General features: G+C 48.4%; 5 protein-coding genes across 5 annotated transcripts; 1 reads left to right on the top strand and 4 right to left on the bottom strand.

The window, feature by feature from the left end:
• Nucleotides 1–307: 307 nt before the first annotated feature.
• F4822DRAFT_409692 (uncharacterized protein) lies at nt 308–4,501 on the bottom strand. The gene has a single exon (XM_051458687.1). The coding sequence runs from the start codon at nt 4,045–4,047 to the stop codon at nt 829–831; it is 3,219 nt and encodes a 1,072-aa protein (XP_051312112.1). The 5' UTR covers nt 4,048–4,501; the 3' UTR covers nt 308–828.
• F4822DRAFT_409691 (uncharacterized protein) lies at nt 4,478–6,530 on the bottom strand. The gene is made up of 2 exons (XM_051458686.1): nt 6,018–6,530; nt 4,478–5,944 (listed from the first exon to the last, which is right to left on the bottom strand). Exons 1-2 carry the CDS (start codon nt 6,264–6,266, stop codon nt 4,721–4,723), a joined length of 1,473 nt encoding a protein of 490 aa, XP_051312111.1. The 5' UTR covers nt 6,267–6,530; the 3' UTR covers nt 4,478–4,720.
• Nucleotides 6,531–6,668: 138 nt separating this feature from the next.
• Nucleotides 6,669–7,650, top strand: F4822DRAFT_409689 (vacuolar ATP synthase). Its single transcript, XM_051458685.1, has 3 exons — nt 6,669–7,045; nt 7,113–7,148; nt 7,224–7,650. The coding sequence occupies exons 1-3, from the start codon at nt 6,989–6,991 to the stop codon at nt 7,500–7,502; spliced, it is 372 nt and encodes a 123-aa protein (XP_051312110.1). The 5' UTR covers nt 6,669–6,988; the 3' UTR covers nt 7,503–7,650.
• Nucleotides 7,651–8,824, bottom strand: F4822DRAFT_409688 (phosphatidylinositol/phosphatidylglycerol transfer protein). The gene is made up of 3 exons (XM_051458684.1): nt 8,463–8,824; nt 8,177–8,393; nt 7,651–8,117 (listed from the first exon to the last, which is right to left on the bottom strand). The coding sequence occupies exons 1-3, from the start codon at nt 8,663–8,665 to the stop codon at nt 8,007–8,009; spliced, it is 531 nt and encodes a 176-aa protein (XP_051312109.1). The 5' UTR covers nt 8,666–8,824; the 3' UTR covers nt 7,651–8,006.
• Nucleotides 8,825–9,130: 306 nt separating this feature from the next.
• On the bottom strand, nt 9,131–12,938 carry F4822DRAFT_409687 (DUF221-domain-containing protein). The gene is made up of 5 exons (XM_051458683.1): nt 12,303–12,938; nt 12,120–12,246; nt 10,819–12,050; nt 10,364–10,762; nt 9,131–10,308 (listed from the first exon to the last, which is right to left on the bottom strand). The coding sequence occupies exons 1-5, from the start codon at nt 12,349–12,351 to the stop codon at nt 9,509–9,511; spliced, it is 2,607 nt and encodes an 868-aa protein (XP_051312108.1). The 5' UTR covers nt 12,352–12,938; the 3' UTR covers nt 9,131–9,508.
• Nucleotides 12,939–14,284: the final 1,346 nt, after the last annotated feature.

The following is a 14,284-nucleotide window of genomic DNA, read 5'->3' as shown; positions in this document are numbered from 1 at the left end:
CCATGAGCATTTTTTTATCTCCCTACACCGCAGAAAGCACGCTCCTATCATATTAAGTACCTCCTAAGTATCTACACACACCTTCTATTCGACACACTTCATATACATGTATGTATACTTCAGCCCCCTTTAAAAATGAGGAGATTGGGGAAGAAAAACAGAAAAAAAAGAAAAACCACATGAACATATGCAGCCTTAGAAACACCGACTAGACCGACTTATTAGTGATTTTCTCTTAAAACTACCACACACGTCTTGCTATGCATACACCGCACCTTAATTATATTAGGTACCCTACTAGTATACTACCGTGGTACGCATCAATGGTTGGCTTGGTCAATCTAACTAAAAGTACATATCTACATCTTAGGTACTTAGCCTAGCCTATGATTGACCTATGATTGCAATGAACTCTAACATTACAAGGGTAAGGTACCCCCCGTTACGCGGGCCGGTACCTCTCCGATCCATGCTTTACCGTTCCCAGCTCCAATTTTCGCTTCCGTCGAGGTCATCGGCTCTAGTCGGAGCTTCCCTCTCCCCAACTTCCCAATCGTCTAGAACGCCTACGGGTAATGGGGCGGTACGCAACCCATAATCCCCTTTCCGAAGACCGCAGCCAGCTTCCGGCATTGATGTTTGAGAAACTTCATTGCTACCTAAGTATGAAGTGGTAATAGTTGTCTAAGAACTTCCTAAGCAGTAGTCAACTCTTAGTCAATACTCATCTAATTCTGTCCTCTTCAACTCCAGATGGACCCGTAACCATAACCACACAAGAGGATATCACTGTATGTGAAACGGGTCCCACAACCGAAACAAGGAGCGTCACTGCTTGACAACCCACCAGAGCAACCTCAAAAGATACCAAATCCCCGCAGCCCCGGCGATGCAGAATCCTCCCGCCGACGCGAACACGGCCACGTCCTGCCACGTGCTCTCCTTCCTATGTTTCCTTCTCCAGAGCTCGCTACGCTGGTCGAAGGCCGGACGCACCATGATCCACCACGTGCATGCCACGCCGAGGAAGACGATGTAAACCGTCTTGCAGAACTGTACCACCGTGAAATTTACATCTGACCTATCAGCACCCGCATCTTCTGTGGCACCTTTCTCATGCTGTTGCACTTGGGCGATCGTGTTGGTACTCTTCCCGATCGATTCAAGCTCGGAAGGAAGCCCGATGCCTACGCCTTCTTCGCTTTGGCGTTTCTTCTTCGGCCGCCTCTGCTGAAGCGAGTGCTTTAATTCTAAGGTCTTGTTGCCGTTGATGCTGCTGTTGCCGTTCACATTGCTGTGGGAGATCTGTTTTCTTGGCGGGCTGAGAGTCCGGTTGTCGCTGCTGCGGCTTCTTCTGCGGTCCACTGACTTGCTCCTCACTATTTCCTTGGCCTTCGAACGCAACACGGCGATTCGGGCTGCTTCTTCCACTATAGTCTCCCTTTGGTCCTCGTATGATAGGTGCGGCTGAGCTTCCTGCGACGAAGCCGTTGATGGGGTTCGAACCGCGCCTATGTTGTGACGTTCTTGGTCCAACTTCCGGACTCGTCCCTCCTGTCCGCTTGTCCTCCTCAGCTCTTTGTGCTCGGCTTTTGGTGTTTTGTCCGCCTCGGTCTTCTCGGCTATATCGGCGCTGTCCTTCGACGCGTCCGCGTCCCTCGACTCGGCATTCTGTTGGACGATACGAGACAGCCGGGGGGTCGTCGGTGTGGAAACCCTGGTTGGTGGTTTCTTCTCTGGTGTCGTAGGGTAAGTTGATATAATATCGGTCTCGGGTATCTCTTGACCGAGATCGTGATTCGGCGAGCCGTTCTGTAGTGTGATGGGAGGGGAAGGCGTCCTATGCTCCTCTTGGATTGGATACGGTTCTAGCGCGATGCAAGGTTCGTGTTGATGTATTGACGCCGGAGTCATTGGAGCATCCCTGATGTCTGTAGCGCCGTCCATCTGGTTGGGCTCGGTATCCCACTTGGGTTGTGGGGAACCTAGTTGGTCCTGCTGACCGGGACCGCAGCCAGTAGTGATGGTGATGGGTATGGACACAGATCCTCTCCGGCTCGGCCTGACGTGACTGTCTATGTGGGGTGACTTCCTCCCCGCCCGCTCCAAACTGATTCTCCCTTGCAGATCCGGCTGTAGATGTTGGCTCGGGTACCCCGGGGTATCTCCTGGAAAATGGTTGACTGTCTGGTCCTGAAGCTCGTCGAATGTTGGGGGTGATATTTGACGTCTCTCCGTGCCTTTGGCGTGATTCGTAGTCAACAGGCTCGGGACTAGTCTTCGGCGAATCGATTGTCGTTTTATGATTCCCTTTAGTTTCGACTGTGATGGGGCTGCTGTAACTACGTTTACACCTTGACTGGGCACGCTGTTCCCCTGGAGTCGGTTTAGATTCGTGGTTGACGACAGCGCCATCCTGTTCCCTCCCAAGCTCCCTAGTGGCCTGTGATAGGGTGTCGTTAGCGGAGACTCTTCCGAAAGAGTCGACCGGCTGCCGGCGACATCTGCCGGTTCCGGTGACAGAAGGTGGAGACGGTAATCCGGGATCGCCAGGTCGGCAAAATGGTCTTTTTGAATCTGCTCGATCGAGTTGGTCGTCCGATTTTGGGCCGCCATGGACATCACGACCCCCGCGTGGGGAGCCGCCGCTGATTTCCCCGGATCTGTCTCCCTTCTGCGCCTCCATAAAAAATGCCTTTCGCTCTTAGCTCGGCCAATATCTGGCTGCACAGAATTGAGATATACCCCTGACGGTTGAGAAGCTGGCCTTGTGAGGGGCACCGGCTCGGAATTAGCGTCTGGTGCATTATGGATAATCGTATCAGTTGATAAATCAAAACGTTTATGCCCCCGAGACCGCGTACTGTCACAACTAAGTCGTTCAGCCTGACCTAACATGCTGATCTTCGATGAAACCGGTGGGCGAGTGGGACGAGAAAAATTCCGTATATTTGATGTGGGATCCTCGACACCTGAGGAAAAGGAGTCAGTGGGCATGTCCGAAAACAGTAAACTAGAGGTCTCACTGCTTCCTAGTGCCACACTGTCTATCGACTGAGCGATAGGACTCAGGTTCGGCTCCGCGGCGGACGACCAGTGACGTCTGTGTTGACTCCATCGTGCAAATTGGTGCTGGCGTCTTAGTTCTTCTTTTACCCGTTCGATTTTGTTGAGCTTAGCCTGTTCCCTGTCTAATCTGGCCTTATCTTTTTCTTGCTCTTCTAAAAGCCGTATTTGCTCATATTCTAGTTTTGCGGCCTTTTTCCTGCGTGCCAGCCCAGCAAGCTTGCTACGCGTTGAAGCACTGGTAGTCTCGGAGCTAGGCGTGTCCGTAGGTGTGAGGACTGAGAATTGCCCTGAATATGGATCAGCACCTTGCACGCCCAGCCAATCTCCACTCTCCTTCAAGCTTTTTCGATTTCGTCTGCTCTCTTCTTTGGTTTTGAATAGCTCATGTACCTCGGCCCTTGCTAACGTATCCGATTTCCGAGGTGGTGGCAGTTCAAGATCCTGTATATCCGGTTCCTGTTCACGTCCATGGGACCTATCTCGCGGCAAGTTTTCAACGAATCTCGAATCTCCTTTCTGAGGACTCCAACTCCAACCTCGGTGGTGATGAGGATGAGGTTGTTCTGAAAAAATTGCTGATGTAGTAGGATATGCAGGGTTCTTTTCTTTAGCAAGGTTCCAATCAGTCAATTCACCGACATCGAGTTCGACATCGTTGCCGTTGATCTCGTTTGTTTGGTCTTTCGTTCGACGTGTACCACCTTGCTCGGGGCGATTGCTTGGTAAGATATTTCTAAAGAAGCCGGTTAAGGAGGATGTCCGTTTTTGAGAAGGTTGATGTTGTTGCTGTCGCTCCGTCGAGGCCCTCCCTGCCGGACTCATCTTCCTCGACGATCGCTGTCGGATGGGTGGGGGTTGGCTTTGGCTGTGATTCAGGCTCACGGGAGGAGTTGAAGATACGAGCCAGTCTGAATTAGTATTGCGTAAAGGCGATGACGATGATAATGATGAAGATCGCCGACGGCCTTGTAGTGCCATTCTACTACTACTATTCAAGGTCTATGGTTGTTTGGATGGACCCAGCTCACGACAGAAAGGGGATCGTAGTTGCCCTCCTAGAGGGGAGGGGGAGATGAGGGAAACGGAAGTGAAACGGGGCTAGGAAGACTCGTCCATGTCCCCCTTCCTCTTTCCATTCTAGAACATCAGACAATGTATGCACCTGAATATGTCCTACCTGACAGCTAATACTGGGGAGGTAGGCAGAGGTGGGTGAGATCAGAGATGGGTAGGATCGGACTACGACGTTGGGGAATGTGCGGCTTAGGTTCTCGTCCGAGGTTGATAGACATATAACCGTAAACATTTAGGTTCTGAGACCAACTTAATAGGGGCAAGTAAAGCTTATCAATATGTAGATTAGTAAAATAGAATCGTCACATATCAAGACAGGACAAGAGGAGAAGGGTTAAGTCAACTGCTGCTCCTTAATACCATTTCTACTTCTATTTGGCTCTCAAGTAGATGTAGCTCGTATTCATACACACAACATAAAAAAAGCAAACGCCGGGCAAATGCAAAGAAAAAGTTCTTCTGGCACGGCTCAAGAATAGAAAGCCAAGCTCAACCCAACCCAACACACCCCGATGCCGCACCCCAAACATTAATGCATAAGCCATATGTTACCCTCCGCCCATTCGCTAAACCATCTCTACCGCCACATGGAGGGATATCTCTCATAAGAAGACGGTTGGGGTCGTCCCCAGGGTACCGGCGGTTGCGTTCCCATAGTACCAGTACTCTTTCTAGTACTCTTCATAGGACTGCTGCTGCGGTCTCTGGCTGATTGGTATTGCTCAAGTTGAGCCATCTCACTATTATTACGGGGTGATCGGAACTGAAGTTCGCCTAAACTAGGGGCTTTCTTCAGGGGAGAATTAGGGTGAGTAAATACGCCCATGTAACCACCATCGCCTCCTGCCTGGGCGGCGCCAGCAGTGGTGATATTGGCGTTGGAAGAAGTAGAAGCAGAAAAATTGGGTGTAGAAGCCGTAGCTGTGGATGTCCCAAGTCGGGACGCATTTGGATTAAAAGATGTGGGAAGGCCTGATGCACCTCGGCGATGAGCTGGTTTGGTAGAGGCGACCATAGAGGTGCGACCCCTTAGCTCGCTGCCGTAGGGATCGGTATGCCTATTAGATACGGGCGGGGTAAATAGTCCAGAGCTGTGACCGGAGTTAGTATAGGTCGATCGGCCGCGGTCGGGATCGATGTGTTTGATATAGTTGGGATTAGGTCGCGTTTTGAAGCCGCGTTTAAGTTGGACGGCGGGCATGCCAACTTGTATATCTTCATCGAGATCATCGCCGTCTTCGTTTTGCGATATTTGTGTTGACGCATCTCTCACGGTAGGGTATAGCCTGGGATGGACGAATTTGGTATCGTATTCGTGCATGACTTCCTTCTGGATAATAGCCGTGTCCTTATTCTGCTGCGTGAACCTTGACTGGAGTAGAAGGAGCTGGCCCGAGAGGATGCACTGGAGCACAATACAATTAAAGACAGTGACGCTCGGTCTCACATCCAGAGGTGCCAGCGGTAAGAACAACATGTAGACGAGGACGTGGCCAGGGCTGAACAAGCAAAATATTTGCAGGCAAATCGGTAACGGATCCCATATTGATATTTCCCACACGTCTCGACTTCGATCAGGATGCGCCCTCGATTCCGCGCTGTCGGAATTCATCATACCCGTCAAAAATCGTAGGGGTGACGACGATACAGGGGACGATTGGACACGAACGCGATGCGCCGAAGGTGTTTGAGGTTCCCTCTCTACGTCTGCCTCGAATAGTCGATAATGTCGGGATCGGTACATCGTGTAAGTTGCATTAACGGCTGAGAAGGTGACGAGAGACCAGACCAAGGAACCGACCTACAATGCAACCAGTTAGCTTTGTATCTTCAAATTTAATCAACACATAAATAATTCGATTATAAGTACTTACGAGAAAAGTAAACCATCCCGACATGTACCCCTCGTCGAACACAGGATCTTCCGCGCGGGTACCAGTACAATTAGCCCGGGCGAGCAGAAAGATGAAGTTCATAGCGACACCCATCTGCGTGCCAACGAGCTTGGAGTTCCATTCCCGCGTTTCGATCTCCTCGGATAGCCATAGTAGGAAGTCCATAGGATTCAGCATGGCCTTGACGCGCTCGAGGAGCGGTCGCCGACGCACTAACCTTGGCGGCATCTTTTCGCTATTTTGGTTGCTACCGGATGCGGGAGACGAGGAACAACAAAATAAATTATCTACCCAGCTCAGCACATGGATGAGATAATGTACCTAAAGCAGAGCCAAATTAAAAAGTCAGGACGAGCAGCAGCGAAACGATAACCCGCGCGAAGGGGTCGTAATTGATTTGGCGTTTTGGCTTGCTCGTCCTGTCCAGCCGGAAATGGGTTGGTTGTCCTGAATTTTTTTTTATTTTATTGTTGACTCGAAAGAAAACACAGGCAATGGCACGTCACAAAGATTTGATAGTGGATAAAATTAGGCGATTTAGGTACCCGTAACTTTCGCGCTTACTCGCTATTAGCAGCTGCTAGCCCAGCTAAGGTTTCTGTGACTGGTCCCAATTTTGCCTGCTAGGCCGCACGCGATAGCGGCTGCTACCTAGCTGAATTAGGCGGGTACTGTACCCCGAAGAATGGCGGGGTAGGCGCCAGTCACAGAGCTGCTTTCACCTGTAATGTCGGGCGGTCAGAGCTTCCTTTTAGCGGTCGTCACTTCTGCCTTCCCAACCTCGAATTGCATTGTGCCAGTAATATAGAGCTACCCAGTACCTACCTATTATACCTACCTGCCTATTCATAATCTTATCAATTCTCTTTTATCCAACCTATCACCACGACGTCAAGGGATTTAGTCGGGACCATCGCCTGTGCTGCCTGTTCCGAATTTGACTCATAATCATGGCGTCCCAGGCAGACTACAAGGACAGGCAATTCCTAGCCGTCATTGGCGACGAGGTGCGCGCCACCGCCATCCAACCATAACCTCTAATCCTCCCATAAACTAACATATAGCCATAATCAGGACTCAGTAACAGGTCTGCTACTAGCAGGAATAGGCGTAAGCGTCTCCCTATCTCGCGATCGGTCGAACTCAAAGCTAGGAACTATCTATTAACACATACGATATCAATAGCATGTCACAAACCCACCGGACTCGCAGAAGAACTTCCTAGTCGTCGATAACAAGACCGAAACCGCAGCCATCGAGGCCGCATTCGAATCCTTCACGACGCAACGCAAGGACATCGGCATCGTATTAATCAACCAACACGTTGCCGACAAGATCCGATACAGAATCGATACCTACACAGCTGCTTTCCCTACTATACTCGAGATCCCTAGCAAAGAGCACCCGTACGACCCAGAGAAGGACAGCGTATTGAGGAGGGTGCGACGACTATTTGGAGAGTAAATGCATTATTCCATCGGTTTTACAGCAGCATAGAGTATTCTCGGTCAACGATTATGATAAGAGCAGGACTGTATCATATCCAAGCATCAGGGGTTTTCACAAGTGTTCAAACAAACAGCAACAAATATGTCGAGTCAGGATTCAAGAGACTCGAAAAGAATTGCCCTTACGGGGTATCATTGTATATGCACAACAACTAAATGCTAAGCCAATGTGATTACGTGCCTTCTTCGTCACCATGCGGTATCAAAGAAAAGGAAACAACGCCCAATGAACAAAGATTCGCGATAACAGGACATAAATCAAACTGCGATGCTCTCAAAAAATCCGTACAAATACAGACGTAGGCGAAGAGGTGCTCTCCCGTCCGTCAAAAGACTGCCATACCATTCGTAGTAATCGTCAACCGAGGTAACCATTCGGTCCTGCCCTTTAATGTGATGGTAGTGATGATAATGATGATGATTGTGGTAATCCAAATTCGCTCGACTAAGGTCCATCCATCTATAGATCGCCCATATCCGCCTTGCTTCCACCGAACTTCACCGTAGCCTGGAGGCAGGTAACTGGCTTTCCATCGTAGTTAATGACTTCGGCGTAGACGTTGTAGGTTCCCTGTGCAACTTGTTAATACCAACCCTCAACCATCAATATTCTGGAATTATAAAACGTACAGGAGGAACCTCCTTGGGAATCTCGACGGCCTTGGTGAGAGATAGAACACCCTTCTCGATGGGGCACTTAAGATCGACGTTCTCGACTTGCTCACATAGGTCGGCGGTGGTGCTAATGAGGCGAATCAAACCATACTTGACGACGAGGTTGACCTTGGCGCCGTCTTGGATCGTTTCGTAAACAGTTCCCGTGGCTTTAATGACTAGCTCAGCACCACTATACAACACTTGTTAGTCATAATCCAACATCACCTTCATCCCCCAAAATCAAATGAATGAAACGTACGTCTCAGGGGGGTTAGGCGATAGATCAACGCTCTCGATCTTAATAATATCGTTGCTATGATCGGTATCGCAGAACTCGAGTGGAGAGTCACCAGGAACCTTCTCCACGTCCTTAGTGACAATTTCTTGGGAGCCACCGAACCAGCTACCAGCCGAAGCAAAGCCGACGGACAGAGCAGCCGCGCAAACGGTAGAGACTCTCATTTCGAATTGGGGGGGCGATAGGTTATCCTTAATCCGAAAATGAAATGATAATCCAAGATCAACTTGGATTATTAAGAAGGGAGGGAGTAGATGATGGCGTCGCTCGGTGTTACACTTGTGGTGATTGAACTGCTCAACAGAAAGTGGGTGAAGTTATGGGGGAAGACGGGAACAAACACTAAAGCGATAGAGCTAACAGAAGGTTACTACGCAGCTATGGGCAAGGTTGGGGGGTGGGACGTCATGAGACGACTGGTCGCCATTTTGATTGGTCCAATTGCCCCAGCCTTGGTCTTTTTCAGCAGCCACCTGAATATCCGCTTAGGTAACCGTGCATATCGGCCAATGAATCGGCTTAAATCTCACACAAGCTTCCCTCCTTTCAGCATTCAGTAGGCCAAAGAATACAACCCATCTTACGAAATAGCTATATCGTCACGCATTTGCCTATGTATACGTAAGAGCTAACAGAGAAAAAAAAAATTAATGATCTATATTTTATAGTTTGCTTCGTTATTATTAGAATTGATTATTAATTTAACAGCATTTTTATCATACTCGCAATATCCTCTTCGTCAGACGGGTATAATAGACATCAACACTCCTCCCGGCGATATCCTCAGTCGCTCATCAACCTCGATCGTCCGAACAATATAAAGACATAAAAGACAACCCCCATCCTAATATCATGGATCCAAGTTTGGTATCATAAGTGAAACCCCAAACGTGTCGTTCGTAGCCAAGAGAAGTTTTACTTGGGAATTTCACGCCCCAAAAATACACCTTCCCTGGTAATCCCATTCGACATGAAAATTCGTGTGGCTGATACCCCGAGAATTAGGCTTAATAGTAGACTTTCTCCTCCCAAACTGGAGGGCGAACGGCCTCGGTGTCCCATTCCAATTTATTTTTATCGCTCAACGTGCATCCCTCATCGGTAATAGGGATCACTTTGCCAGTATCGCGGACCTCCTGCTTTGAAATACCCATTTGATCTTCAGGGATCCAGAGTAGTGGTGTTCCGCTGCTGACTGAAGGCGGGAAATACGCGTTACGTTCCACCTCATCCGTGTACAGGTTTTGTGTGTCGATAGCGTCATGCGGCACAAGTTTGCGCATCGTTTCGTAATCACAATATTCCCAGGGCTTGAGGAATTTGGAAAAGAATCCAGGCTTCTTCTTATTCACGGCAGTATCGGCAGAAGTAACCTTCTCAGCATCCTGGATGCCGTCTTGGTGGTCATTGTGAGCGGTAGACCCGCTGCCGTTCCGAGTGCTGGAGCTTTCCACGTGCATGGACTTCGACTCTGCCCCAGTTCCAAGCGTCCTAGGTAGGTTGTAAAGGAGAGGATCGATAGCACTGTTTATAGTGATGTGGAATAGGATAGTGAAAATAAGGAATGCGATCATGAGAACCAAGGGACCGATGGCTACAGAAGTAGCAAAGATTCCAATCATGCACAATTCCGCGATATACACCCCGGAAAATAGCTGCTTCAGGGCTCGAGGATAGATCAGGCCTCGGGTATCAATATTGGTATCCGTGACGAAGAAAATGTTATACCGCCACGCCATATAAAATATCGCAAGACCGACGGTAGCGAAACCAAGTACTAGCGGAGCAATTGCACCATACGTGATACCTATGAGGCGGTTAGTACAAAACACGTAGAATCGGGTTTTTAAATATAAACTTACTAATCACGGCAATGTTCGTGTAGACTGGCAATACGCTACCCCAAGAAATGGCACTCAGATTAGCCCATTTCGTGTAGAGGGCTCGTGGTGTGCCCGACAAGAACTTGTACATAATCGTAAAAATGACGAAACCAACGACCTGAGAGAGAACGCTAGATGCGACGCCGAGACCTTGTACGATGAAGTATGAAATGTAGAAGTTGGAGGCCTTCGGCAGGTTTTCTGCCAATATGCTGGTAACAGATCCAGGATTTTGAGCGATTTGCTGTCCGACACTTGCCGCTGATGAGGTAACTGTTGATACTAAGAATACTTGAATTAGCTGGAAGGCGAAGTACGCATTCTGTGTAAACAGCTCTACTCGCGATAGAGAAGGCTCCCCTGAGAGCTTGGCGCATACTAAATTCCACGTTAGTTGTCTCAAACCCGCCGAAAATCTAGTGCATAGGACTTACGTCTCATAATAACGGGTACAAGCGACATGAGAATCGATAGAGCAACTCCAGGTAATAATCCTTGAATGAAGCCTAGAATGATCGAGGGAATAGATGTGAGCCACGTGAGGAAGGATATCTTTTCGAGGTAACTGATATTTGATATCGCACCAACAACAGCTACAGGGATCGCCCAGAAGATGATAAGTACGGCAATAAAGCCAAGCACTGCGAATCTACGGACGATTCTTTGCCACCATGAAACTTTCAAGGCGCTCCAGACAACCTCCCCGGGTGTAACTCCGATATACTTAGGTGTCATTCGCAGGGCCTGATGATGCGCCAAAATTTGGAAAGCGGATTCGGCATCAGCCTGATGGTAAAATTCGATGAAGACACTGGGAACTTTCTTATAATTTCCTGAGCGATATTGATTTTGCGACTTTTCAACCTCGGGGATAAGGCGTTCCAATTCCGTTCGGCACCAGTTGATAGTATCGACCTTCTTACCCCAAAGACCTAGAGGACCAAGTCGGTGAGTAGGTCGCTTCTTCTGAGGAACCCAGCGCGCAGCTAAACTGCCCGACTCTGCATCCGCTGGGGCCTCAGCTGCTTCGCTGGAAGCACCCTTATTCTTCTTCGCTGCCTTGACACGATTGGCGTTCGCGAGTTTCAACAATTTCACTTCGGCCTTCTCCAGTTTCATGGCGACCTTATCACGTTCTTTAACGAGATCGTCCAATTTTTCTGTATCACCAGCGATCCAAACATGCTTCACTGAGTCGCCAAATACTTTGCGTAATCTAGCTTCGTCCAGGTATTCATCGGGAACGGCAATAAATAATACGGTCCGGGATGAAATTCGGTTGGCGTAGAAAGGCGAGAGCAAGAATGCCTGTCGAAGATTTATGTAGAAGATGGACTCCCGTAAGATCATATACATGACGAAACCGTAGAAAATCCAGGCCATGAAGACATGGACATAGTAACGGTTCGATTCCGTGTCCTTATCAATGTGAGCGTACGAAAGTATGTCGACCTGAGTGGCTTTGCCATGTGCCGTAGCATTAACAGGGAAGAGCACCGGCCATAGTACACAACACCCGACGAAGCATATGACAACTATCATGCGCAAGAAACGCAGGAAGAGGTATGCATCTAATGATTGGTGCTGCAAGGTATAAATATCTGGTAACTTCCAAAACGGACCTATCCAATTAAATAAGCCATTAGGGAGGGCAGGCGACCGCTCGCTATAAATTATTTGCAATGAGTAGACCATTCAAAGACGGAGGATTCTTTCGATAAAGCTTCCAACTCACCTCGTACGGAGGCTTCCCAGATACGTTCGGGGAGCATAGTAACGCCTGTGGCTCTTTCGAAGGACCAAGAATATACCAACATACGCCGCGGCAACCAGAGCGACGGGTCCCAATGTAAGATATAGGGCTATTCGAGTTTATCAGTAACAGAACTTCCAATCAGGATTGGGTTTAGAATCATACAGGATGCCGAAACTGGCGCTGTATCCGTCGCCTGTCCTTGATTGCTCATCCTGGCTTTTGGCAGCGACCGTGGTATCAGATCAAGAATATGGCACCAACTGGGCCTTGGTTAGAATTGGAGGAAAGCCCAGTTTGGGAGTATTCCAATTGACACCGCTGAGTATAAATTTCACACCCGCGGGTGATGCGTATGATTTCGGAGGAAAAGAAAAAAGAAAAAAAAATATAACCAAAACACAAATTTCCCACGACGTAGGCGGCTACGTGTAAGTCGAACCAAAGAGGAAACTATCGACCCCAAGAAAGATCGTCAGCGATCGCCGTTCCTTAAACCTGGGATACATATATCGTGAGCGCCAACGCCCAGAGGAAACCAATTGCGTGTTGATTAGAGTCAAAACAAAGAATAAGGGTTCGGTATGACTTGTGCGACGAATTGGTATTATTTGATCTGAGCCTCATAAACCACCCCGTATCTTAAGAATCCTAAGAATCTCCTGCCAGATTCTTGTCTGAGATTTCCAAGAAATTTCAGGATTCGGGGACGACCCCTGCCCACTTTAGATCTTCACAAGCTTCTTCTTGGGCTTGGCTGCTTGGCTGGCTTGGGCGGGGAGAAAAGAAGAAGCGCCAGGGGTGGCCAGGGTTGGCCCAGGACGCGGGTTGCCTGGTTGCATAAGGTGGGGAGGGAGGGCAATGACGGTGATTTGCACGTACATATCTAGGTACCCCTGTTAAGCTGATCCACGTCTCATTCAACCTTGGAACTTTCCAATTTCCTTTTAGACTTTACTAACTTTAGTTTCTTTTCCTTCGACAGTAACGATTTCCCTGCTGAAAAACAATAAACTTAGAAAAGTCGGCTGATTTTGGCGAGTTTATAAGTTAAATTGGGTTTAGAAAGAAAACGTTCTAGCTGAAGGGGGACTATCTTTCTACATAAACATCACTAAGATCCATAGCTATGATGCAGATACCTAGCTCACTCGCTCACGATCTCCGCAGCTCTAATGAGATAAGGTATGACGACAACGTTCTCTTTGTGAAATTAGATGAGCTCACCCTTTTTCATGTGAGAGGTACAAGTATACACAATGTTCTTTGCTATATGAAGCTCGAAATGTACCGGTTCAAGTACCTAGCGTAACCGGGGACGGGAGGGATGAGAGGGAATACGAAAACAGTACGTACCCGAATGTAACGCTCTATCTACGATTCTTCTTACTACACTACAAGAAGAAGAAAAAGGTACGCCAGTGCTGCAATGCATCATATATTAGGTGGTACCAGGTATTTAGTTTACTCTATCGGCTAATGACATCAGACTATCGGGTCGTTAATACTGAACTATCAGAGGTCCGTTTGCGCCTGGGCTTACAAGTAACGTGGGAATCCCTACCAAGTTCATCCAACTACATGCACTAATAACAGTCTCCACGGCTCACGAGCCATTCCTTACGATAAATTTGATGGGACTGCATCTTCCCGCTTGCGTATGCCTTCCCGCACTTGGCCTTAGGAATATTAGCTAAATACCAAATTTCGCGCCAAACCTCCGACCATCATCGTCGTTGTTGTCGTTGTTTCTTGTCTCATGACGAAATATGCCACGGGTTCATAACTATATCTCTACCTAGGTAGTTCATAGTATGAACGATGGCAAGATTTGTGTCCAGTGTTATTGTGTCGACTCGCCACAGGTCAGGTATCGCATTTCTTTTCCCGTCTTCCGTGCCGTCATGTCGGATAACCCCAATCGGTCAGATTTCTGCGACATGGCGTTACTTAGCTTGCGGACATAGAGCAAAGAATCGACGCAATGCAGCACACGTAGTCAAGCCTCGCACATCAAGTCACATAAATATGTACATGTGCACATATTACTCAATTAGTCTCAGTATCCTCCCGCGAGTTTCGGATAAGATTCATTGAATCAATTTCCTTCCTCAAAATTGGTTGCCTCTAGCATCGATTATATCGCG

Source organism: Hypoxylon trugodes (assembly GCF_022578975.1).
Source record: "Hypoxylon trugodes strain CBS 135444 unplaced genomic scaffold F4822scaffold_7, whole genome shotgun sequence".
NCBI lineage: Eukaryota > Fungi > Ascomycota > Sordariomycetes > Xylariales > Hypoxylaceae > Hypoxylon > Hypoxylon trugodes.
Note: the sequence above shows the minus strand (reverse complement) of the source record. Positions and strands in the feature narration are given on the sequence as shown.

Coding starts and splice junctions, on each gene's coding strand:
- F4822DRAFT_409689 (XM_051458685.1), top strand. CDS start 6,989: ATGGCGTCCCAGGCAGACTACAAGGACAGGCAATTCCTAGCCGTCATT. Junction 7,046..7,112: donor TAGCCGTCATTGGCGACGAG/GTGCGCGCCACC, acceptor AGCCATAATCAG/GACTCAGTAACAGGTCTGCT. Junction 7,149..7,223: donor TGCTACTAGCAGGAATAGGC/GTAAGCGTCTCC, acceptor CGATATCAATAG/CATGTCACAAACCCACCGGA.
- F4822DRAFT_409688 (XM_051458684.1), bottom strand. CDS start 8,665: ATGAGAGTCTCTACCGTTTGCGCGGCTGCTCTGTCCGTCGGCTTTGCT. Junction 8,394..8,462: donor TCGCCTAACCCCCCTGAGAC/GTACGTTTCATT, acceptor AGTGTTGTATAG/TGGTGCTGAGCTAGTCATTA. Junction 8,118..8,176: donor TTCCCAAGGAGGTTCCTCCT/GTACGTTTTATA, acceptor CAAGTTGCACAG/GGAACCTACAACGTCTACGC.
- F4822DRAFT_409691 (XM_051458686.1), bottom strand. CDS start 6,266: ATGCCGCCAAGGTTAGTGCGTCGGCGACCGCTCCTCGAGCGCGTCAAG. Junction 5,945..6,017: donor CGGGATGGTTTACTTTTCTC/GTAAGTACTTAT, acceptor GTTGCATTGTAG/GTCGGTTCCTTGGTCTGGTC.
- F4822DRAFT_409687 (XM_051458683.1), bottom strand. CDS start 12,351: ATGAGCAATCAAGGACAGGCGACGGATACAGCGCCAGTTTCGGCATCC. Junction 12,247..12,302: donor AGCGCCAGTTTCGGCATCCT/GTATGATTCTAA, acceptor AAACTCGAATAG/CCCTATATCTTACATTGGGA. Junction 10,309..10,363: donor CACGAACATTGCCGTGATTA/GTAAGTTTATAT, acceptor ACCGCCTCATAG/GTATCACGTATGGTGCAATT.
- F4822DRAFT_409692 (XM_051458687.1), bottom strand. CDS start 4,047: ATGGCACTACAAGGCCGTCGGCGATCTTCATCATTATCATCGTCATCG.